This window comes from Panthera leo, chromosome A3 (assembly GCF_018350215.1).
Source record: "Panthera leo isolate Ple1 chromosome A3, P.leo_Ple1_pat1.1, whole genome shotgun sequence".
NCBI lineage: Eukaryota > Metazoa > Chordata > Mammalia > Carnivora > Felidae > Panthera > Panthera leo.
In genome coordinates this window covers 113326702-113351747 of record NC_056681.1, presented here as the reverse complement: position 1 = coordinate 113351747, position 25046 = coordinate 113326702, and the positions used below count along the sequence as shown (strand labels likewise).

General features: G+C 38.6%; 1 protein-coding gene across 2 annotated transcripts in view; it reads left to right on the top strand.

Moving 5' to 3' along the window:
• Nucleotides 1–25046, top strand: part of TTC27 (tetratricopeptide repeat domain 27) — a 186632-nt gene that overhangs the window by 95135 nt on the left and 66451 nt on the right. For both annotated transcript variants that reach the window (XM_042933281.1, XM_042933280.1), the window contains 2 exons: nt 5211–5306; nt 10055–10177. In XM_042933281.1, coding sequence (XP_042789215.1) covers nt 5211–5306; nt 10055–10177 — 219 coding nt within the window. The remainder of the gene's footprint in view (nt 1–5210; nt 5307–10054; nt 10178–25046) is intronic.

Here is a 25046-nt window from a genome sequence, read left to right as displayed (position 1 = left end):
CATAAATAAAGGCATCCACGTTCTCCCAGTCCCCATTAGTAGACCCAGTTTCTGTCATCCCACACACTGAAGTCTTTTCTGTGTCTGGAACAAGAAGCAATAATTGAAGTTCTTGACCAGGCCACGCCCTGACTCCCATGTTATGGGATTCAGGTGGGGAAAAAAACCAATTATGGAGTTCTGAATATTTTTCCAGTGAGAAGGTGCTTTTTGTTTTCACAGCCCTGGTAATTGCCCACTTAGTTATAAGGTGAGGTTTTAATGAAGCTATCAACTTGGTCTTTGGAATCAAGCAGGGTTATTTATTTTATGACTTTATGACTTTGGGCAACTCATTTTTATCTGAGTTACAGTTTCCTATACACGAGCTAAAATTGGGCTAACAATAGGTTTAATGGTGTTAATACAGAGTATTTGTAATAGGTTTTAATTCTCATTCCCCTTGATCCTATTGGAAGTTCTCTTGGACTTGGGGGTTTGAGGCAGTAGTTAGCTTGACTACTCTATTTGTAAATCATAGCTGAATGACTGCAGACTCCTGTCAGAGGAAGCTATTCAGACCAACTGTTGGATATATTTGATTAAGTACATCTTTTAATAATAAATCCAACCCTCCTTTTTACACACACATATGTACAGAGATTGTACAACAAAGCAAGGTGATTTGGCATATGATCAATCATACCTTTTAGATTATCAGCTAATTTCTGCTTGGCTCTTCAGAAAGATGATAAACACTTTGATATCATGCTAGCAAGAATGAATAGCCTTCAGTGGGAGGGTAGGTCCTTAGGGACTAGCTCTGTTCTTTTGAAGATATGTGTGCCATACTTTTAGATATGAGCACATAAATAAAGTCTAAATCATACCAGACTTTGTACAGAATTGTCCTTCTATAGTAAATCATTCTCCATGTGCTAATTTTAAAATGTAGGCTTCATCTTCCCTATTTTTTTTTTTTTTTTTTGGTGGAAGTTCTTTTTCTACTGAAAACAGAACACTGAAAAGACAAGGCACATCGTTGCTTTCTGTGGTTTTATTCTTTTATTCCCTGTTACATAGAAATATCTTCTGATCTGTGGTACTAAGGTTCCTGGAAGGTTTGAGAGTGGTTTTTGCATGAGGTTAGGGAATCCGTATGCCCAAGTACATTTTCTCAAAGGATGCTCAAAGTATAAATGCTTTGAGGTGGTGTTTGGGGAGAAAATGACATTTAAAGGGAGCCTTAACATTTGATAACAGTCTCATATCATAATGTGTATACATCACAAAATTATTGTTGGTGTGTCCCAGCAGTCATGCCTGGATTTTCTGTGAGTTGGCTCTTTCCCCACCTGTGGACCAAGCCCTAGACTATTTCTCACTCTCTTCTGTCACCATCCTGGACTATGCTCTGTCTTGCTTTCATTTCTCAATGATTCAGTTCTTAATGGTGGGTTTAGGATATATATGCTTGTCTTTCTCTCTCTCCATTTTTGGCATTATCATCTTTCCTTAAAGACCACCTCCTCATGTCAGTTTTAACTTATAATCAAGAGCCCATGACTTTCAGGTGTGAAATTCATGAAACTTAGAAACCGGAAAGAGAAATTGGTGCAAAGGTAAGACACTGCTGTAGAGACTACTTACCTACATTTCTGGGAGTACGTGTAAGCTTGCAAAGTTCCAGTTTTGCACAGAATGCATTGTTTGTGTCCGTGTTCGTGCACATAGATATACACAGTATTGATTGAGGCCCCAATTTCATTCACTCCTGTTCTCCTAGTACTGAATGTCCTACGTTGTCTTCCAAACTATCTGGATGTTTGATTTACCGCTAACAAATCTTGTGTTCAGTTGATGGTGCAAACCTCCTCAAATGGATCAAAATACTCTTTTGATAAAGCCCTGTACCCACTGAATGTTGGAAGTGCAGACATCATTTCATAGATGAGTACCATTATGGTTTAACGACTTGCTTGTTGGAGATAAACCTAGAACAGAATCCATGTCACTTACACCTTCCAGCACTGTTTTTCCTATAAAACACTTGAGTTTATTTATATATAATAGAATTATTTACCATGCCTATAAATGATTCCAGTTGTTTGAATAGAGTGGAATTATTTCAGAATGAGTTGCTAAAAAAATCTTGCTCTGAAAAATCTAGAGATGTACTGTAAATATGTCCCTGTATGTATAGTGAATTAGCAAATAAAAAAGAGTTCTTTCAATTCAGTAGAGGAAATAGGCAAATAACAGTATACCATCATCCCTTTCATTTGTATATTAATTTAATGTTCTTAGCTTTATGGGTGGGTAAATCTTATTTAGGCGGCCATCATGCTTAAAGTAGGCAGAAGTGTATTCTGTGCAGGAGTGAAAATAGGTTAGAATTCTGTTTTTAATCAGTATCATACTTATGGCCTAATCAAGCTCTTTTTAAGCATGACTATACTTCTACAGGGGCTTATTCATGGAATCCAGCTCAAATAAGTGTTGGTTTTCTGATCTTCTCCTGTGATTTTGGAGAGTATCTGAGAATATCAGAGATGCTTAAATACTCTGAGATCATCTAAAGTTATCTGAGAGTATCTGAAATACGTAATAAATCTGATCATTAATCAGGAGGTTTTTACTGAGCATTTTGATATATTTTAGCTAGATGCAGTACCTAAGGCAAGCAACATGAGGTTTTTTTGAAAATAAAGTGTTTTGCATGTAGTTAGAACTGTATAAAAGTAGGTGTTATGTGTTGATTTTGGCTTTTATTATTATAATAAGCATTAGTTATTTTTTTCTTTCTAAAGAAAGAAAAAGAATTGATAAAAGGAAAATTTGCCCCCTTTTGATGAATTAATTCAGTGAAACTTTTATTTATGTATTGTAACCATATGTATTCAGCTAGAAGTTTTTCTTCTCTTCCTCTTACGACTAAACAGCTTTGGGCAGAAGCATGCAACCTTTTTGCTATTAAGTTTCTCTGAAGTAAGGCCAGAAAGCTTTAAAAATATTTTGACCAAGATGGTTTAAGAGTCTGGTTATGTCTCAGTTTGTTCTGATGGACTTGATTGAATAACATCTTGGATTGTCAAAGAAGTGATGTAATGAGTATTTTCTCATTCTACAGGACATTCTTAGGCTAACGTATATATCTCCCTCCTAGTAAAATACAGAGAACCCCCAATTTAAGAGTTTTCCTGCTTAGAAATTGATCTCCTTGTCTTGGGTTTGTACTCTGGGGTATGTTAGATTCTCGTTTTCTTTCTTTTGAGGAAGTTTAGACTTGAGATCTCATACGTTTTTTGAGATTTTCAATTGTAAAAATTAATTTCATAAAAATTTGAAATAATTTCAAATTACAGACAAGTTGCAAGTACAGTACAACTATTTTTTGTATCCTGAAGAATTTGAAAGTAAGTTGCCAACATGGTACTTCATCATCCTCAAATACTAAGACGTTCTCCTACATTGACCACAATATGTACATTGAAATCAGAAAATTAACATTGACCTATGGGTTACTGCCTAATCCTCATAGGATAGGCCTGTGAAAACTAGTCAACTGGCAAAACAAACAAACAAACAAAACCAAGTTAGAGTACTGCATTATGTAGAATAGGTCATGATAATTCATAATTGAGAGAAGATCTAAGTATATGTCAGAAAAGTATGTATACTTACAATAAATTGAATGACATATTAAGAGGCAGGTGAAGATGATTGTGGTAATGGGTCCATTATGCATGTATTTGCTTAGGAAATCCAGAGTATGGCTGCATTCACTTTGATGCTGAATATGTGAGCTCTTTCGAAGACTGATCATTTGACCACTGGATGGTGCCAGCCTGTGACTTTGCATTTGGCCCTGGTACCTTTTCGCAGAGTCAGCCATCTTGGTCTTAATGGTCTGCTTCTTGATGTAGCTTCTGGGAGTTCAGTGGTATTTTGGTACAGCAGAGGGATTCTTCAATATAATGGAGCTTGCAGCTGTCCACTATACCTTAAGGATGGTCTTGCCTGAGTGAATGTCTTGCCTTATAGATCTGTTGCTGAAGAGTAAGAAAACTCACTCACTGTGACCAAATAGACCCACCTTTTGCTTTCACTTTATTCCTGAGAAAATAGTCCAGAATGAAGTTCTTCATATAATTTTTTTCTGATTTAAATTTTTTTTTAATGTTTATTTATTTTTGACAGAGAGAGAGAGACAGAGACAGAGACAGAGACAGAGCATGAGCAGGAGAGGGGCAAAGAGAGAGGGAGACACAGAATCCGAAGCAGGCTCCAGGCTCTGAGCTGTCAGCACAGAGCCCGACGCGGAGCTCGAACTCACAGACTGCAAGATCATGACCTGAGCCGAAGTCAGACGCCCAACTGACTGAGCCACCCAGGCGCCCCAATTTTTCTCTGATTTATATTAACAAATGCCATTGTCAAAGTGAATCATAGTTGTGAAATAGATACATTAAAGAATGCTTTGTCTGCGGTGCTTGGGGGGCTCAGTCTGTTAAGTGTCCGACTCTTGATTTCGACCCAGGTCATGATCTCAGTTTCATGAGTTTGAGCCTTGCATCTGGCTCTGTGCTGACAGTGTAGAGCCTGCTTGTGATTCTCTCTCTCCCTCTCACTCTGCCCCTCCCCTGCTCACGCTATCTCTGTCTCTCTCAAATAAATAAACTTAAAAAAAAACAAAAAACACTTTTTCATAGAAAAGGTAAAAACCTGATGAATTAATACTAGTTCTCTGAAAGAATCATTATAGGAAATCTTAGTTTTAAACTTTTTAATGTACATGTTCAGGTAAATGTTGGTTAATTTTAAAGTTTCTTATTTAAAAAAATTTTTTTTAACTTTATTTTTGAGAGAAAGAGGCAGTGTGAGTGGGGGAGGGGCAGAGAGAGGGAGACACAGAACTGGAAGCAGGCTCCAGGCTCTGAGCTGTGAGCACAGAGCCCAACATGGGTCTCGAACTCAACGAGCGGTGAAATTATGACCTGAGGTGAGGTCGGACGCTTAACTGACTGAGCCACTCAGGCGCCCCTAATTTTAAAGTTTTTTAAACATTTGAAGAAATTCAAGAAAAAATTTACATATTTCATCACCTTATCAAAGTGACTCATGTTCTTTGTTGTTTATATGTCCATTTGTATGACTTTTACAGTGAGAATCTCATTTGTATTAAAACATTATTACACATATAGATTCTGATTATGATACATTTTCTTAAGGCTCTTGCAGACCAGTTTGAAGATAAGACTACATCTGTATTGGAACGTCTGAAGATTTTCTATTGCTGTCAAGTACCCCCTCATTGGGCCATTCAGGTATTTTTGTTGCTGTTTGTCATTGGGTATGGAAAATACTTTGCATTTGAAAGATAAATGCATTAGCAAAGAATGATTTTTAGTTTATGTTTGAGTTTGCAAATATTTCAGTGAGAAGAATAAAAGTATCTAGCTGGGGATTGCCGATTACTTCACATTGCTCTTTTGGTTAAAGTGATATTAAACTTTTAAGTTTTTTTTTTTTTTAACATTTTATTTATTTTTGAGACAGGGAGAGACAGAGCATGAACAGGGGAGGGTCAGAGAGAGGGAGACACAGAATCTGAAACAGGCTCCAGGCTCTGAGCTGTCAGCACAGAGCCCGACGTGGGGCTCGAACTCACGGACCACGAGGTCATGACCTGAGCCGAAGTTGGCCACTTAACCAACTGAGCCACCCAGGCGCCCCTTAAACTTTTAAAACATTTTTAAAAGAATTTAGAACTAGATTAAATAGAATTCTTGAAATTAAGTAGTGGAAGAACCACAGAAGCTTTCATTTTCAAAGTAACTTTTAAAAAAAAAAATTTTTTTTTTAACGTTTATTTATTTTTGAGACAGAGACAGAGCATGAACAGGGGAGGGGAAGAGAGAGGGAGACACAGAATCCGAAACAGGCTGCAGGCTCTGAGTGGTCAGCACAGAGCCCGACGCGGGGGTCGAACTCACGGGCTGCGAGATCATGACCTGAGCCTAAGTCGGACGCTTAACCGACCAAGCCACCCAGGCGCCCCCAAAGTAACTTTTTATATTTAAAAGCCTTTTTGAGGGTGCCTGGGTGCTCAGTTGGTTAAGTGTCTGACTTCGGCGCAGGTCATGATCTCGTGGTTTGTGAGTTCTAGCCCTGTGTTGAACTGTCTGCCATCAGCACAGAGCCCACTTCAGATCCTCTTTCCCCCTCTCCCTGCTCACATGCACTCTCTGCCTCTCTCAAAAATAAATAAACATTAAAAATTATAATAAAATAAAAGCCCTTTAGGACCTTTTACCAGATAATGAACCTTTAACCAAGTTGTTTACCAAAGCAACTTAAAGCATTTGTTTCTTGCTCTATATTTTGAGATACCCTTGACTACTTTCCTTGTTCTGAGATATGAAAATACCTAGCATAGCTCCTAGAGCTCCAGATTGGGATTGAGATTCAGGACTTTGCCTCATGGTTCTCCTGGCTATGGTGTGGTTCCCCTATTTTGTAAAATTTTTAGCACTGAAGGCAACCTAGGTACCTGGTCCAGTTTCTTAATATTACAAAGACGCCCAAACTGAGGCCCCGTCCAGTTGACTATTATTTTCCAATGTGGATCACACAGCTGTTCAGAAAGTAGATCTCCCATTTCCCAGTTTTAGTCTGGTTTCCCTCCTTTCCTTATTGGAAAGGTGTAATTAAAACCAGCTTTTACTGCTTACTTAGTATGATATCAGCATGCATTTTGTTCTACATTTTGCACACATTATAATATTTTATTGGAACAATTTTGTGAAATATTCTCATTTTATAGATGAGGAAGCTATGGCACTGAGAAGTTAGTAAGTATTGTCATTTTAGCTAGCTTTCTGTCCTCTCTGTCATGGATTATGCACATAGGTGGTGATTTAGAATTATAAATGCCAACCCACCATTCAGTGACTCTGAATCCCCATTAGATTTTTTGGAGTGTGTCATTTTTTTTTTTTTTTTTTTGAGAGAGAGAGGGCGCAAGTGAGCGAGGGGTAGAGAGAGCGAGAGCAAGAGTGAGAGCGAGTGAGAGAGAGAGAGAGAGAGAGAGGAGGAGAGAGGGGGAGAGAGAAGCAGGGCTCCACCCAGGGCTTGTGTTTTTACCCGAAGTGGAGCTTGTGTTCACTGGAAGTGGGTTTCAAGTTCTCCTGATGTGGGTCTCGAACTCACGAACTGTGAGATCATGACCCGAGCCGAAGTCAGATACTTAATGACTGAGCCAGCAGGTGCCTGAGTATGTCATACAAGCACAGGGTAAACTAGGGAATTTATTACACATTGGAATTCACTTTGTCTGTTGAAGGCGTCTCAATATAATGGGAAAATAAAGAGCTTTGTTATATTACCCTAAAAGGAATACCTTCTTTAGCAAGAAGGTGTTAACAGCTGGAACTTTTTGGCATGTTTTTGACCCTGATCTGTGAAATTTGTTAAGTGCTTTGTACTGTGTGGTTTGTGGTGGATAAATATTTCAGATTCTGAGCCATTATTATGACAAAACATGTATGTTGAGGATATAGCTTTCAATCTGTTTCCTAACAGAAGCATTAGGAAAATTAAGTACTGTTCAAATAGAATTTAGATGAAATGTTTATTTTATCTGCTTAGGAAGCTGTGGATTTTAGGATCTTTACTTTATCTTTAGATAAACATCCTCTTTCATTAACAGATTAAATAATTTTTTTCTTTCTATAATTATAGGGAGTAAAGATCAAAAAATAATAGCATAGTTTATTGTAAAAAGAAACTGTCTTTATTCTGTCACTAGCTAGCCATAACAATTTAGATGCCATAACTTTCCTCATCCATTATAATGAGATTAAACTGCTTACTACATGAGCACAAAGATTTATTCCAGCACCCACATATTATGTTCAACTTTATAAAATGTCCAAATATATTAAATAGCCAAATTCTCCAAAATTCATGGCATAAGGAAGAATTAGAACATTCCCTTTATTTATTTTGTTAATATATTAGCTTATAAGTTTCAGGTATATTTCATATTACTTTCTAATTTTGTCAACCCAGATTTTCCATATCCTTTGGCTTCTTAACTCTTAAATACGTATTGAATTTTGAAAGAATACTAAAGTTGTATTGAAGAGAAAAGAACACAGTTCTCACTAATATGAAACCATATAGTATTCACGAACCTCACCTACTTTTTTTTTTTTTTTTTTTTTAAGTAAGCTCTATGCCCAACGTGGGGCTTGAACTAACGACCCTGAAATCAAGAGTTGCATGCTCTACTGACTCAGCCAGCCAGGCACTTTTTAAACCTTTCTAATATTTTTCCTGTTCTTGGAGGATGAACTATTTATAAACCACAATATGTTTATCTTTTGATATGTTTAACCTTCACTGACCTTGCCACAACTTGCCCCCTTTTCATCTGCCAAGGGCTGGGAAATAAAGTAAGTTTTTTAGAATGTGCTTAAAATAAATCTAAGTAGACCTGAATGAAAAAGACCCAGAGATGCTTTCATGAATGAAGTACACAAATGCTAGTGCATAGATTTATGTCATTTATATCGACTGCTTAGTTTTTATTATTTGTTTGAGTTCAATTTCATTTTTTTCCACTTTGAGATATAATTGACATAAAACGTTGCATTAGTTTTAGGTATACAACATAATGATATGTCTATATATTGTGAAATGGTCACCACATTGAGTTTAGTTAACATCCATCCCCTCACATAGTTACACATTTTTTTTCTTGTGATGAGAACTTTTTAAGAGCTATTTTCTTAGCAGCTTTCAAACATACACTACAGTGTTGTTAACTGTAGCAGCATGCTGTACATTACCTCCTCAGAACTAACTTCTAACTGGAAGTTTGTATTTTTTGACCACCTTCATCCATTTCCCCCATCCTCACCCACCACTTCTGACAGCCACCAGTCTGTTCTGTTTCTGTGAATTTTTTTTAGATTCTTCTTATAAATGAGATCATGTTGGGGCGCCTGGGTTGCTCAGTTGGTTAGGTGGTGACTGACTTTGGCTCAGGTCACGATCTCACAGTTCTGTGAGTTCGAGCCCCGCATCGGACTCTATGCTGATAGCTCGGAGCCTGGAGCCTGCTTCGGATTCTGTGTCTCCCCCTCTCTGTACCCCTCCTCTGCTCATGCTCTGTGTCTCTCAATAATAAATAAATGTTAAAAAAATTAAAAGGAAAATGAGATCATGCTCTATTTATTTTTCTCTGACTTATTTTATTTAGCATAATGCCCACCAGGTCCATCCATGGTGTCACAGATGGCAAGATAGCATTCTTTTTTATGGCTGAATAATATTCCTCTGTGTGTGTGTGTGTGTGTGTGTGTGTGTGTGTGTGTGTACACGTACATGTACACTACAATTTCTTTTACCCATTCATCCCTTGATGAACACTTGGGCTGCTTCTATGTCTCAGTTATTGTAAATAATGCTATAATGAACATGGGGGTGGAGATATTCTTTCAAGTTAATATTTTCATTTTCTTTGGATAAATGCCCAGAAATAGAATTGCTGGATCATAGGGTAGTTCTATTTTTAATTTTTTGAGGCACCACCATACTGTTTTCCATGGTGGCTGCACCAGTTTACATTCCCACCAACAGTACATGAGGATTCCCTTTTCTCCACGTCCCTGCCAACAGTTATCTTTTTGATACCAGCCATTCTGAACTAGAGTTTTTAAACCTTGATTTCTTGGATCTCAGCTTTACAAATCAGATTGTAACAAAATCTCTAGGCGAGAAGGAAATACTGATTTTGCTTTCTAAATTATTCTGAGTTCTTGGGAAAAATTGATATATTGAGTATTTTGAAAGTTTCTGTACTGTTTTTTAATTTCTTACCCCCTTGCTACAGTAGAGGCAAGTATTAAATCATTGTAAATTTCTAATTAGTAGAGGTCAAATTGTAGAAATGGTGTGTTTATTACAGTAAGTGGACCCTTAAAATGGCAGATTGGATACATGTGCAAGTCAAATGGGAGTCTCTTTACATAAAGAAATGTTCATTATTTTAACTTGATTCTTACAGCGCCAACTTGCAAGTCTTCTCTTTGAGTTGGGATGCACAAGTTCAGCCCTTCAGATATTTGAGAAGCTAGAGATGTGGGAAGATGTTGTCATTTGTTATGAGAGAGCCGGGCAGCACGGAAAGGTATGTCAAAGGAACATGGCGTACACTCGCGAGAGCCTTCCGTTTGGGGGCTTCTTTCTTGCTTTGCTTTGTTTCTCTAAGCCCACTTTTGCTAGTACTTGAGTTACATTCTTTTTTTTTTTTTTCTTTTTCTCACTTTTCCCCCAGAAATCTTTTTAATGTTTCCTCTCGTTTTTGTTGGGGCACATAATTTTATGTGTATGCATGTGTGTGTATATGTGAAAGAGAAGAGCAGGCCAAAATTGATACGATGTGTGTTTAAGAATGAATAATGAAAGCATTAAAGACTCTGCAGTTTGGTCTCTTTCCTTTACTAACTCTCCTCCTGAGGACAATTTCAAAGTGAAATATTAGGAATTATTTAAGCATCACTGGGCTGCCTGGTGATCAGAGTTTGTGGGGCTGAAGGAAAGTACCTGGGAGGGAGAGCAGCTGGCTTGGCCTATAGAAGATCCGAAGGGTGTGGCCTCCCGCCCTCCTTGGGGCAGAAGAATTGTTAAGTGTGTCACGCACATTTAATACCACCCTTAAATTGGCCAAAGAGGGAAAATGTTGCAGTGTTCATATCTGTTATTTATTGTTTTTTCCCCTCATAAATGAAGAGAATTTTTAAAAGAACAAGGAGCTCTGCGTTGGGAGTATCTGTTGAAACTGACACATTGAAGTCATACGTTAATTTTGGATTAAACTTTTAAATGACTACATTTCTATCATAAGTACAGTCCACAACAGAGTACAACCCACACATCGGTTCATTTATTTCTACAGCCAACCTTTTGCCATCACCCTGAAAAAAAGAAGTAATGGCACAAGTACACGTGTGTCTGTTTCTTAAATACCTTCCTAAGCATGTCTTATTTTAGACTAGTAGTAAAAGTTACACTCCCTTCACTAATCACCAATGGCAGTGAAGGTAGGTCTGAGTTGTACTGGCGTAAGGAGAAACCAGCATGGAAATAAAATTTTATTGTAGAAGATTATAGAATTTTAATATTTTCATCCCAGGAAAGAACTCCATAATCATCCGTTCCAATTCCCTCCTTTTTGAAATGGAAAGGAGTCTCTAGTGATTTGCCTCAGGTCACAAAGCTGGTTATTGATTGTTAGCTTGAGAGCCCCCCTGGCGCGGTGGTTAGAAGCAGAGCCTCTAGGCCCAGGCTGTGCGAATTAAGCGCTAGTCTTGCCACGTGCTCGCCTTGTGCTATTGGGCGAGTTACCCATGCCCGCCCCCCTCCCCATGCCTCAGTGTCCTCACCTAGTGGGACTTAATCAACCTACGCTACAGGTTTTCATGATGTAACCTATGCAAAGACATAGAATGAATGGTCCTTTCCTTACAGGGATATGTGAGTGTTGGCTGCTATTACTGCTCTGTTCTAAGACACTTTTTTTTTTTTTTTCCCTCACATTTTAACATCTCTGGCTGTATCTGACACTTGATGGCATCTTCCAATTGCTGGCTGTCAAGTGGCCATCTGGTCAGCTTGTCTGTGCTTGTCCAGACTTAGTCACAGCTATATTTAGTGTCATCATTTCAATGTGTCATCGTTTCAATAGTGTTATGTACCTGTTGTCATTGCTACATAGGGTGGATTTAATCGCCATTTAGAATATCTTCAAAAAGATTTTATTATGATTTGGCCTTGAAACAAAAAAGTTATTGAACACACAGAAAAGGACAGAAGCAAAGTAGAGAGATGTTAAGTTTGGTAGTTGTGAAGTAAACTGTTGCCTTTAGAGAAATCACCACAGTTTCATTTACTTTTCTTTAAAAATAACAACTAAGTGCTTTATGGGAGCCAGGAAAGGATGACACCCCTAAGTAAATGAAACTATGTTTTGTATGGAGATGTGTGAAAAAAGTTGTCATTTAAAATGTCAGGCAATGTATGGAAGGCAGGAAGAATTGCCAAATTTTTCTGAATGATTTATTTTATAAAAGTATCAGAACAATGAGAGGCTGATGTGATTCCTTCAAGGCATTATGTCATCATGTGATTGAAAGCATTTTTTTATTAGTTAAGAGTTTTATGATTGGTAGTATCCCAGATTTAATGAAATATAGTATGTTTCTTCGAGGGTTTAAATATCTATAAGCTGCCACTTAAAGCAGTGCTCAGGTGTTTAACAAAGGAGTCGATGGATGGATGAGTATCCGCCTCCCAGTCTGATGCACTTCCCATTGTGTTCTTCACTGTGGTAGTCTCTTCCGTTGGCCAGTAAAGAAATAAACAAACTAGGGGCCCCTGGGTGGCTCAGTTGGTTAAGTGTCCGACTTCAGCTCAGGTCGTGATATCATAGTTCGTGGGTTCGAGCCCCGCATCAGGCTCTGTGCTGACAGCTCAGAGCCTGGAGCCTGCTTCAGATTCGGTGTCTCCCTCTGTCTCTGACCCTCCCCAATCTCTCTCTCTCTCTCAATCTCTCTCTCTCTCTCTCAAAAATAAACATTAAAAAAATTAAAAGAAAAAGAATGAATAAATAAACTGTATGTAAAATTAGGGTAGTTTTTGAAATAGTGATTTTTGAGATAATTAAGTTGAATTAAGTTGAATTAAGTTGATAATTAAGTTGTTGAATCACAAGCACCCAGGTATATTTTGAAATATATGTAAATATATGTAAATATATTTTGAAATTTATGTAAATATTTTTAAAAAGTGTGGAAAGCAGAGACTCTGTCAGAGCAGAAGAAAAAAACTAAGGAATCCATCCCTTTCAGAGAAAGGATTTGACTCTGTCCCCCAAAGTAATTGTAGTATTAATATATTTTTTAATTGGCACATGACCTTGTAAGCATTGTCTTATGTTCATGATAAATTCTCATGTTTCTGGTTACTCTAGAAAATGTGTGTCTTTTTTCTAGGAATGCACGGTCATTTACTTTGTCTTAAAGTCTTTTGTGAGTTTCAGCCAAACATCCCTCAAATTTTTTATTTTAAAAGTTGATTTAGCATTTCATTTGTCACATAAAAGACTTACCTTACCTTTTATTCTTATGTTATATTTGCTGATCAGTTTAACCATAGACCCTAAAAAAGTTTTGCTTTAAGCTGGAAGCAAATGTTTTATTTCTAAAACAGCCGAGATTCTGTTCGTGTTTGGTCGTGTGCCAATAGTTGTCACCACATTTGATTTAACTAGAAGTTTGTGAAATTTTAATCCTTCCATTTAGTGCTTAACGGCATAATTTATTTTTAAAAGGCAAATTCGGAAAAGTATCTAATTCTAATTATTGTGTTCTGGTGCTCGCACCCTATTATTGTAGGGTCTCAGACTTTCTAATTTAGATACTCCTTAACAGAAATTCTCATTATTTAATGACCATTGGCAAAATAGCTTAGATTAATTTTGCCTGACCTTGGGATCAGACCTGGTTCTCATCTGTTAGCATTTATTTTTTTTAAAGTTATCTGGCACACTTCTAGCAGTTTCCCCAAGCCTATGGACAAATTCTTATTTTGGTGTGCAGATTTGATCCCTAAATGAAAGACAAAGACTGAGTTGGTATAAACTGCCTGCAGAAGACGGGAAGGGAGTGGAATGACAAGGATTAGGACCTCTCTTTTTTTCTTGAAACAAGGCTTACCTGAGATTACATAGCCTTATTTTTTATTTTGCTGTGTTTGCAGATCATTGTAGCCATAGGCTCTTAAAAACTTTTCCTTTAAGTTATAAGTAAATGTTTTACTTCTAAAACAGCTGAGACTATTTTAGCAGTTGGTTTGGGTTTTTGGGGAGATGGGAGGTAGGTTTCTAAAAAAAGGTTCTAAAATAGTTTCTTTATATGATGTAAAGTATTTCCTGCAAACTCTTTTCCCACACTGCAGCCAGAGTGATCTTCCTAAAAAACAAATCTGATCAGGTCACTCCCACTCTTCAGTCACTTCCCTTTGTCTCCAGGATTAAGTCAGAGCTCTTTAGCATGAATGGTTTACTGACCACTTCGTGATCTGACTCCTGCTTACATTGCTAACTGCTTTGTCCCCCTCTTTTATCTCTGCTTCATCCCCCTTTGTACTTGCTCATTGAGGTTGTGTTCAAAGTTCCAGCAGGACGAAACTACTTGTCATTTCTTGACTTTGCAGCATTGTTTCGCCTCAGGACCTTTGTATGTGCTATTGTCTGTCTAGAACTTGTCCTCCTTCAGCTCACTCCTACTTATATTCTTCAGGTTTCTCCTTGGTGATTACTTTCCACAGTGAGCTTTCCCTGCTACCTCCCTCTCAGATTTGGGGGTGTTTTCCTGTGTGCTTCTATGGCACCCAACATTATTCTGATTTCCCCTTTCCTGGTTTACTTCACGTACTAAACTGTAAGCTGTTTAAGAACCAGACTTGTGTCTATAGTATTTACAGTGGTCTTCCCAACACCTAGCATGGGCCTGACACATGGTGAGTCCTCAAAAATATTTGCTAAATGAATGGCTTGTAGCAATTCATTATGAATAGTTACTGCATTGAAACAAATCTCCAAGTAGAGACTATACTCCCTTTGGGCTTTACATGTGGCAAAAGAAACCTCTCCAACTCCTTGCCATGTATTCTCTCTCCAAAAACGAATTATGAGATCTCTCTCCTCCCATTTTAATCTTTTACCTTTAGGAATAGAAGCAGGTGCCTTCAAGAAATTTATTCTTGCTTAGTAGATGCTAGACACTGGGGGAGCATGCTGTTATTATGTAGCACAATATTTTGAGTGCCTCTTTCGTACTGCGTACTTCATGTAATTATTATTTGTCACTGTCATGTACTATTTATAAAACATACAAAGTGTGAATTGTTTCTGCCACTTTACTGATTAGTCCTAGTAAGCAGTTTTTGGAATCTGAGCTTAGACCTTCCTCTTCTCTTAAGCCCTCAGTCCTTTCTCCCCCGTGCCTCTCGCTGGAGTTGTTATTAATTCCTTAAAAATTAGGTGTTCGATTTGTAAGACAAAACCTGCCGTTGTGCCCACTTGAATGAGAAGAATAGGCAAACTTACTGAACGTACCCTGTAAGTTGGTAAGGCAAAATAGGACATGAACAGCTAATTGGATAACTAAGGCTGCTTTTAATTATTCTGTCTTATCTTGGACCTGAAGGATTTATGTTGGCAAGTACCTTCAGAAAATCAAGCCAGAGCATGGTGTTGTCACACACATAAATGTAAAAAGCAATTAGTGAGCACTTGTCTCCGTGAGAGACTGAACAGGACTAGGCACCAGCGCACCTAGAAGAAGTCTAGCTGGGAGCAACCCACTGGGGAGGGATGAAGCGTTCTGCACTTTTCACCTCTCAGTTGCTGTTCAAAGGACAAGAATTTAGACTAGGCACAAACGGCCTTTCTGCTAGGATTACCCCTGGCCAGCCATATGGTGCTATCTTAGCTCTGCCCTGTCATCCTTAGTCACCGTGTCAAGGACAGTAGAACACCTTTCCAGTAGCCATTCTCCCTGCCTTTGTAGAGCCCACCTCTGGAATAGTGAAAATCAGAATCCATTTTCGCTCTCTGCTGCCGGGGAAAAGACTGGAATTAAGCTCTGTCCAAAGTTGTTGAGTTATATGCACACACTCACACAAACACATTTTTTTTTTTTTAAGCCTGAGGCTTTTGTCAAGTGGCCAAATCTGACTATTAGTGTGACCTTAAATTCTTAGCCTACGTTTTTCCACCCCCTTGGAATAAACCTCTGGCCATTAGGCCTAATCCTGTCATTTCTGTAGTCTTCAAAGATACTCTTTATAGTTAGTACCACATCTGGGTCTAAAGCTCATTTTCGCCCCTTCATTCTTTGCCAGGAGAGCTTCTTAGAGTTGTTGCTCTGCTGATTCACAACTGCCTGTAATGACCAGATGTAATGTCAGATGAGGGCCAGGCCACACTTATCACACTTTATAATTATTAATGCCTTTTGCTCATTCACAAAATCAAGGCATAAATCACAGCCAGCAGGGGTAGTTTGTTTTGATAATTCCTCTGACTCAAGGATGAATGATTTTCCTCAACTGTTTTATCTTCGTTTTCACCAGGGATTGAACTTCACTTTTACCCATATCCTTGATCAGATACAAGAAGCTCCTTTTAGGCCATCGGTTTCATTTCTCAGTATTTTTAGTCCCAACAAGAGTCATTTCCTAGGTGTGACTCCTTGGGTTATAAGGGTCTGTTAAATTCAGATTCTGCTATATGACCTCTCTGTCAACTAGAATAAACTTGTTGTTAGGTCCTAATTTAGTCATACTTAGTACTGATGTCGGCCAGAGCACATCCTGTAAAGGAGTTCTTCCTTTGTTCTCAATGGGAAGAATCTTTTATGTCTTTATTTAGAATCTGAAGACGCTTAGAAAACACCAGGAGCCCTTTGTGACTTTAGTGTTAGTTTTAGTTAAATTCATCCAACATTTATAGAGCACCTACAGTGTGCCCGGCAGTGGTATACCAAAGATGATTACGAGACAGAACTTCCCTCCAAAGAGCTTATAGTTTGATACTACAGATGTACATGAGGAGAATACTTTAGCCTAAGATAGCAGGTGCTAAGATGGAAGTATGTACAAATTCCAAATTTTATTTGGCGATTGTATCGAGAGCTAAATATTTCTCCCTGTGCCTTCCTGTAAGGCAGCAGTAGTCCACTCAGTTTGTATCTTGTACAGACTTTTTCTCTGAGATCTCTAGCATCTCCTCCTGTGACTCTACACGCTTTCATAAAAAAATGATATTTGGTTGAAATTAGCCTTACGTGGAAAACTTTAACCTTGTAATAATCAGTAGTCTTCTCCTTTGACCTCGCTTCCTCCAGTCCTGTTGGCTCAGTTACGTCAGTCACTTACTCAACAATTGACAACAGCACTTCTACTGTTGGAGAAACTATTAAGCAGTTCACCAATGAGATTATTTACAGAAAATGTTGATGTTCCTAGAAGCTGTTTCCAGTTCACTTCCTTCTTTCTAGTAGGGAAACCCCAAGCATCTTACTTTCTAATCTGGTTTTCCAAAACGAGTTGAGAAAGAGCACAAACATTAGTTTAGGGCTTACTGTGTGCCTGACAAAAAGCTAGGTACATTTCACATCTAGTTCTTGTAGGTAAGGTGCACATGAAGAACAGACTCTCAAAATATTAACCTGCTCAGGGTCCTACATTTTGTAAGTAAAACTAGCATTTGAACTGCCTTTCTGACTAAAGGCACCTGTGTTCTTGAAGATCTTCTTCCTATACCTGGAAGTCTGTAGACTGGATTATGCAACACAGTTTTCTAGGGACATGGTAGGACTCTTATGGTTGTAAGAGAACCAACATATATTACCTTAGGCAAAAAAGGGAATTTATTGGTTCATGCAACTGAAAATTCTAGTAGACCTGGCAAAATAGCTGTATCCAGGGGCTGAGGTGATATCGTCATGGTTTTGAGGCTCTCTTGATAAGGCAGATAATATCGCCACAGGAGGCTCAAGCTTAATAATCCCAGTAGGGAAATATAGTCAATTCCATGACTCTAACACAGATATTCTAATAAAGACTTAGGGGCCAAAGTCATGGGCCCTGACCTCCAGTAGGCCCCACATGAGCCATATGGAAGGGGTTCCCCTCAGAGAACAGGAGTTACTATTATCAGAAGATCAGAAAAGGGATACTGAGTAGGAAAAAGAGCAATTGATGTCCACTATAGGGTGGGAGTTTAATGCTCTAAATCTGTTGTTATGAGAAGTATTTTGTTTGGCTTACACAGTATTTTGAAAAAAATTAAACATTTTCAGGTAGTTTCTTCTAGGCTTCATCTAGGCTTCTAGGCTTCTAGGCTTCTTCTCTTGGCTTCTCTTAAATGATGTGGAAACACAAGGCCAAATTCCCACATTATTGTTCTAACTGGCATTCCTTCTTTTATGGGCTCACTCCCCAGCCTGCTTCATTCATTCTCAATAATTGCCAAGGATCTCTGGGCATTTGAGCATGGGACCCTTGCTCTAAGCAGTGCAGATTACCAGTGCAGGTATCAGGAAGTGGAGCGTTAGTCCAGCCATAATTGTAGCTTCTGCTTAAGCCTCAGCCACATGTCATTTTATACTGAGATTCACTGTGTGTAATTATTTCTAAAAAAAAAAATTGTATTAAAAATACTAATTAGTTTTTTTCAATTACAGAATAAAATAGTTTATTGCAGCAGCCTAGATAATGTATGTATGTATGTGTGAGTAGAGGGATGGTCTTTGCGGTTTGTAGGTGACAAGATTCTTGCAAGCAACCCAGCTTAATTGTAGCCAGCTGCCCATTTAAATATGCCTTTTCATGTTTGGGAATGCAGTTTTATCCTATTTAATAGATATTTAGATGACAGATTTCTTGTATTCTGTAAAAATGTACATCTATATTTTCCCGTAGGGAAGTAGCAACCCATAGCCAGAAATACCAAAGCTGTTGCATTCTGTGAAGATTCCTGGCCACCCACATTTTGATATTGCAAAAGAGATATTATAAGCCCTTGTGCTTTATTTATGTTCACTGGGCATATCTATTATAGTTCTTTATTTGACAATGAATTATATAAATCGAGTGGCTAAGTGGAGGAGGGAGGAGCAAATAGAGCATTTTTGGAAAGAGTGAGGAAGAAGACTGAGGAATGCAGGGTGACTAACTGAAGAAAGAAAATATATTGCCTACAAGCTTTGCCCTTGGGAAAGATAATGCTGTTGGCAGGATGAAGAGGTATAAAATCTCAAGGAGAAAGAACTGACTTATCTAATAGAAAAATGTGGGATAGGAATTTGAGGAAAGAAGAGGCCAATTCAGACCAAGCAAGATCACTGCTTTTGTGTTTCTTCTTCAGGAGGCTGCCCCATTCTGGCTCTGTAGACCCATGTTACAGTGAATAAAATACCCAGAATTGAAATTGTTTGGTGACAGGAGTTGCATACCACCCACTCCCTATGTTCCTCATTCTTGTAAGTGTTTATTTAGGTAGATATGAATTGGTGGAGGAAGTATTTGAAATCCTCAGTACCTTAGCATTTACAAATGTGAAGGTTTTCCTGATGGTTATTTAATGTTTCATTTGTGTATTTGTCTTCTTTGCAAGTTTGCCAACACTAGGGCTGTGTTAAATGTCTTCGGACTCTGGTGAATCTTTACAGCCTATACAATATTTGTAGAATGGTAGTTTTAGGTCATGCAGGTGTTTTAAGGGTATGGCTTGATGTTCCGAATCTTGGATCCTATTTTTTTTATAGGGTACCTGTAGAGTATAGTACTCCCTTATAATTCTTTTTATTTCTGTAAGGTTGGTAGCGATTTCTGATCTTTCATTTCTGATTTTAGTAATTTGAATGTAAAGAACCAACTTTTGGTTTGTTTGTCTTTTGTTTTTCTATTCTTTCTTTATTTACACTGACCTTTATTATGTCCTTCCTTCTTTGGATTGAATTTAGTTTTTTTTTTTTTTTCCCCTAGTTTCTTATGGTAGAAGATGAGATGATTGCTTTGAGTTTTTTTTTTTTTTTTCCCCAGTACAGGCATTTACAGCTATAACTTTTCCTCTAAACACTGTTTTCACTGCATCCCATAAATCTTGGCATATTATATTGTTTTTATTTATCTCAAAGTGTTTTTAATTTCCTTATGATTTCTTTTTTGACCTATTGGTTATTAGGCACTGTGTTATTTGATTTCCATGAATTTGTGAATTCCCCAAATATCTCTGTTATTGATTTCTAATTTCATCGCATTGTGGTTGAAGAATGTACTTTGTATGACTTCAGTCCTTTCAAATTTATTGAGACTTGTTTTACAGCCTAAGGTGTAGTATACCCTGGAGAATGTTCTGTGTGTATTCTGCTGCTATTGGGTGGAGTGTTCTTTAGATGTCTTTTAGGCTTAATTAGTTTATAGTGTTATTCTTTTATTTCTATCTTCTGTATAGTTGTTGTATCCATTACTGGAAGTTGGAAAGTGAAGTCTTCATATATTATCAATGAATTGTGTATTTCTTCCTTCAGATCTGTCCGTTTTTGCTTCATGTAACTTGGGGCTCTGTTGTTAGGTGAATATATACTTATAATTATGTCTTCTTGATGGAGTGAATATATATCATTAAAATACCCTTTCCTCATCCTATTAACAATTTTTGTCTGATACTGATAGCCACTCCAGCTCATTTTTGGTTACCAAATGTATGTATGGTGTGTCTTCTTTTCTTTCTTTCCTTTCCTTTTTATTTTCAGCCTTTTTTTCTGTCTGGACTCTAAAGTGTGTCTCTTGTAGACAGCATTTCATTGAACCATTTTTTTAATACTTTCTGCCAATCCCTGGCTTTTCTTTTTAATTTTTTTTAACGTTTATTAAGTTTTGAGAGAGAGAGAGAGAGAGAGAGAGAGAGAGCAAGTGGGGGAGGGGCAGAGAGAGAAGGAGACACAGAATCTGAAGCAGGCTCCAGGCTCTGAGCTGTCAGCACAGAGCTGGACGCGGGGCTGGAACCCACAAGCTCTGAGATCATGACCTGAGCCGAAGTCAGAGGCTTAACCAACTGAGCCATCCAGGTGCCCCTAATCCCTGCCTTTGATTGCAGTGTTTAATACTTTTAAATTTAATTACTGATAATGTAGGATATATATTGGCTATTTTGTTATTTTCTATGTTTTATGTGTTCTGTCTTTCCCTATTTCTGTCTTACTTTTGGCTGAATGTGCCATTTTAATTCCTTTGTCATTTTTGCTTTTTTTTTTTTTTTAAGTTTTTATTTTTAAGCAATCTCTACACCCAACATGGGGCTTGAACTCACAACCTCAAGGTCAAGAGTCTCATGCTGTATATAGACTGAGCCAGCCAGGTACCACTACTTTTTTTTTTTTTTTTTCTTTTTGAGTTATTTTCTTAGTCCTTGTACCAGGAATCATTTAAAATAGCATGTTTTTGGGGCGCCTGAGTGGCTCAGTCGGTTGGGCGGCCGACTTCGGCTCAGGTCGTGATCTCGCGGTCTGTGAGTTCGAGCCTCGCGTCGGGCTCTGTGCTGACAGCTCAGAGCCTGGAGCCTGTTTCTGATTCTGTGTCTCCCTCTCTCTGACCCTCCCCCGTTCATGCTCTGTCTCTCTCTGTCTCAAAAATAAATAAACGTTAAAAAAATTAAAAAAAAAAAATAGCATGTTTTTAAAGTGTCTATTAAACCAATCATTGGGCATTCTCAGTGACAGTTTCTGTTGGTTGCTTTTTTTCCTTATGTAATGGCCATACTTTCTTGTTTCTTTGCCTATTTTTGTAATTTGTTGTTGAAAATTGGATGTTTTAAATAATATAATGTGGCAACTCTAGAAATCAGGTTGTTACTGCTGTTTGTGTTCTTTTGTGTTTAGTGACTTTTCTTAACTAATTCTGTAAAATCTGTATGCTTTGTCCGTGTAGCTGCTGAAGTCTCAGGTTGATTAGCTGAATGGTCAACTAATGATTAGACAGGAAGTTCCTTGAATGCCTAAATCAACAAGCCTCCCAGTCTTTGCTGATGGGCTCTGTGTGTGTGTATGTGTGTGTCAGAGCATGCTTCCAACACTCAGCCAGGCAGTTAACAACCCTGCCTTAGCTTTCACTGAGTGCTTGTGCAAAGCCTCGAGTTCAGCCTCAGGTTAGAGCTTAGGGCCTTCTTGGGTCTTTCCTGAACGTGTGTACCATGTTATACATTCATGGCCTTCTGGACTTCCATGAATATGTTGGTGCCTTTCAAAGCTCTTATGTATATCTCATTCCCTTTTTCCACTTTTTTTGGTTAGCCTGTTGTTTGTCCCACTTGTTCTTTACCACTTCAGACAGCTACAGAATTACCAGTTGTCTGTAATTGTTTTTGACAAAGACTTTTCACTGGGCAAACTCAGAGTTAGGTTAAATACAGACAGCCTTGCAAGTTGGAGAAAGGGGAATAGGAACGGTGCAAGTTAAGATCACACAAAGTGGGGCACCTGGGTAGGTGAGTTCGAGTGGGTTCGTGAGTTCGAGTGCCACGCCGGGCTGTCAGCATGGAGTCCGCTTCGGATCATCTGTCTTCCTTTCTCTCTGACCCTCCCCTGCTTGCACATGCACTCTCTCTCTCAAAAATAAATATAAAAAAAATTTTTTTTAATTAAATAAAATCATACAAAACTTGTTCTTATCAAGATATCACTACTTTTTAAAAATAAACATTCCTTGGATTATTTCAAGTTTTTGGTTAACTTCCAGAATTATGAAAAAGTTGATTCTAAAACTTTTTGTCAGTTTTCTTGTTGCCTTTATGGAGTAGGGAATTTTCAGAGGTTCTTAGACCACTATTTTTGCTGATGTACACCTGTGGAATATAGGAAGAGTACTGAACCTGAAATTAAGGTCCCATTTTTCAACTTAGTATCTTTTGGTTTTGAGCTGGCCAGTTGGCCCATGGGCATATTATTACCTACCTCTCAGACTTACTGTAGGGATTAAATGAAATAATACATTTAACAATATATTGGATAAAAACGAATCTGTAAATCACTGTCAAAGGGGAGGACACATAAGGCGTTTCAAAGGCAAAAAAATGAAGAAAAGATTGTATCATTCAAGTTTTGTTTATGGAAGCAGAGCTACTTTGAGTAGTTTTGGGAATAAGGGGCTTACGAAAGGAGTTAGATCTCACACAGATGTGGGAAGAGCCGAGCAACGAAGGTGTGGAAGAGGGAATAGAAGGACCAGGGCAAAATCATTTATCAGTCCACTTGAAGCACTGGCACGAGTGGACAAGTCAGAACTTACCAGGGAGGGGCGCCTGGGTGGCGCAGTCGGTTAAGCGTCCGACTTCAGCCAGGTCACGATCTCGCGGTCCGTGAGTTCGAGCCCCGCATCAGGCTCTGGGCTGATGGCTCGGAGCCTGGAGCCTGTTTCCGATTCTGTGTCTCCCTCTCTCTCTGCCCCTCCCCCGTTCATGCTGTCTCTCTCTGTCCCAAAAATAAAATAAAAAACGTTGAAAAAAAAAAATTAAAAAAAAAAAAAAAAAAAAAAAGAACTTACCAGGGAGTCTGAGAAGCTGAGCACTTCCAGCCATGAAATGGGGGCGTGAAGGAGGAGCTTGTGGAGAGACCTGTGGAAAGCTGTTGTCTGTATGTGGCTCCCAGCCCTGGGGTCCACAGTGAAATGTCTGCCGGCCGTCCTGGAGCTGCTGTTGGTTGGCAGGGCCTGCAGTCAGAGGCACAAGCTGGATGCAGAGAGCAGAGGACAAGCGGGGGTCTGCAGGACATCTCTGCATCTTGTCTGACACCGTACTTAACCATGACCACCTTCCAAGAGTAAAAGCTGTTGCTTTACTTCTGCCTTTCACATCCCCACCAAACTCCCCCTCTGACCAGCTCTAATGCGAAATTGGGAGGGAAAGGAATTTTAGGAGACACATTTTAGGTTCCAGCTGAAGCAACTTGACATCGCAGTGCATATGACCCGGCAGTGGGTTAGCCCTTTGGCTTGGGGATTTACTTATTTGGAAAGTTCCAAACTACTACTAACAGGTACAGAGTATTTTATATATTATGTTATGTAAAGAAGAGTTTTTGACTTGGGGAAACTTACAATTTCTTTGAAAGAGGCTGAAATATTGAAGCATTCTTAAAACATATGAGAAGAAAAGCAACTAGAAATACGTATTTATTTTCCATATCTTGCTTTATTGAGATGAGTTCCTTAAAGGCAATATATCAAATGAATTTTTGTAAATTGAACATTTCCTAATAACAAGTTACAGTATCAGGAATATGATCATTTCCACTTGGTTTTTGAGTGACATCGGCACACCATTTGTCTGAGTTTTGGAGTATTATTAGCATGATGTCATCAAGGTCCTAGATTGGTGAGGTCTAATGAGATGGGGAGACAGTCAAGGTCCTTGCAGACTAAATTATACCAGAAAAGTGTACTTCTCTCTGTGCTAGTGAAAGCCCACTACATCTGATGTTGTCTGGCTATTAGGTAGAGAAAAATGTATTTACTGTATCAGTACCTGCTTATCATATGTCAGGGGTGTGATTATTTACTCCAGTAAAGAGATCATGTCTGGAACAGTAGGTATAATTAGAGCCACCATTATATTAAGTTTGTCATAATCTGACATTTTCCAGGACCCATCTATATTCTGCTCAGTCTAAATGGGTCAGTTAAACTGCCTACACTCACACACTTTGCAGTATCTCTCACGTGTTTGAGAGTGGCACACATTTCTGTAGTTTACATAGATATGCAATGGTGCTTTGGGTTTTCTCTTAAGGGGGAGAGTAAGCTTGGGGCTTTCACCTGGCACTTTATTCTGTATTAGTCCTCAATGAAGGCTCTGCTGGTTGTTGGATATATCTAATTCAACTATGTATTCAAGAAGTAGGGAGGTAACCACTGGGTGGGTCCAGAGACTTACTAGGCCTACCGTGGGATAGACTCACTCCCATAAACCCACTAACTGATCATGGTAATATTCTGGGTCCCAGAGGATTATCATTAACTGAGAACCAATCAACCTTGAAAAGACAGGTACAGTATTTCTTTCCCTCCAGGATAGAATTACCCAGCAAATGTTAAAGGTACGTCTTTGAGGGGGGCACATGAGTGACTCAGTCAGTTAAGCGTCCTACCCTTGATTTTAGCTCAGGTCATGATCTCATGGTGCATGGGATCGCGCTCCGCATCAGTCTTTGCACTGACAGCACTTTCTCCTGTTCTCTGTCTCTCCCTGCATTCGCACGCTCTTTTCCGCCACTCCTCTCTCAAAATAAATAAACTTTAAAAAAAATGTTATGTCTTTGGGGAAGACAAGGGAAGAATTATGGTATATGCTAGTTATATTATAGTGGGGTCCTTCCTCACTGGTATTGACTCCTTCATTCCTTCCTTCCTCCTTTCCTCCCTCCGTCCCTCCGTTT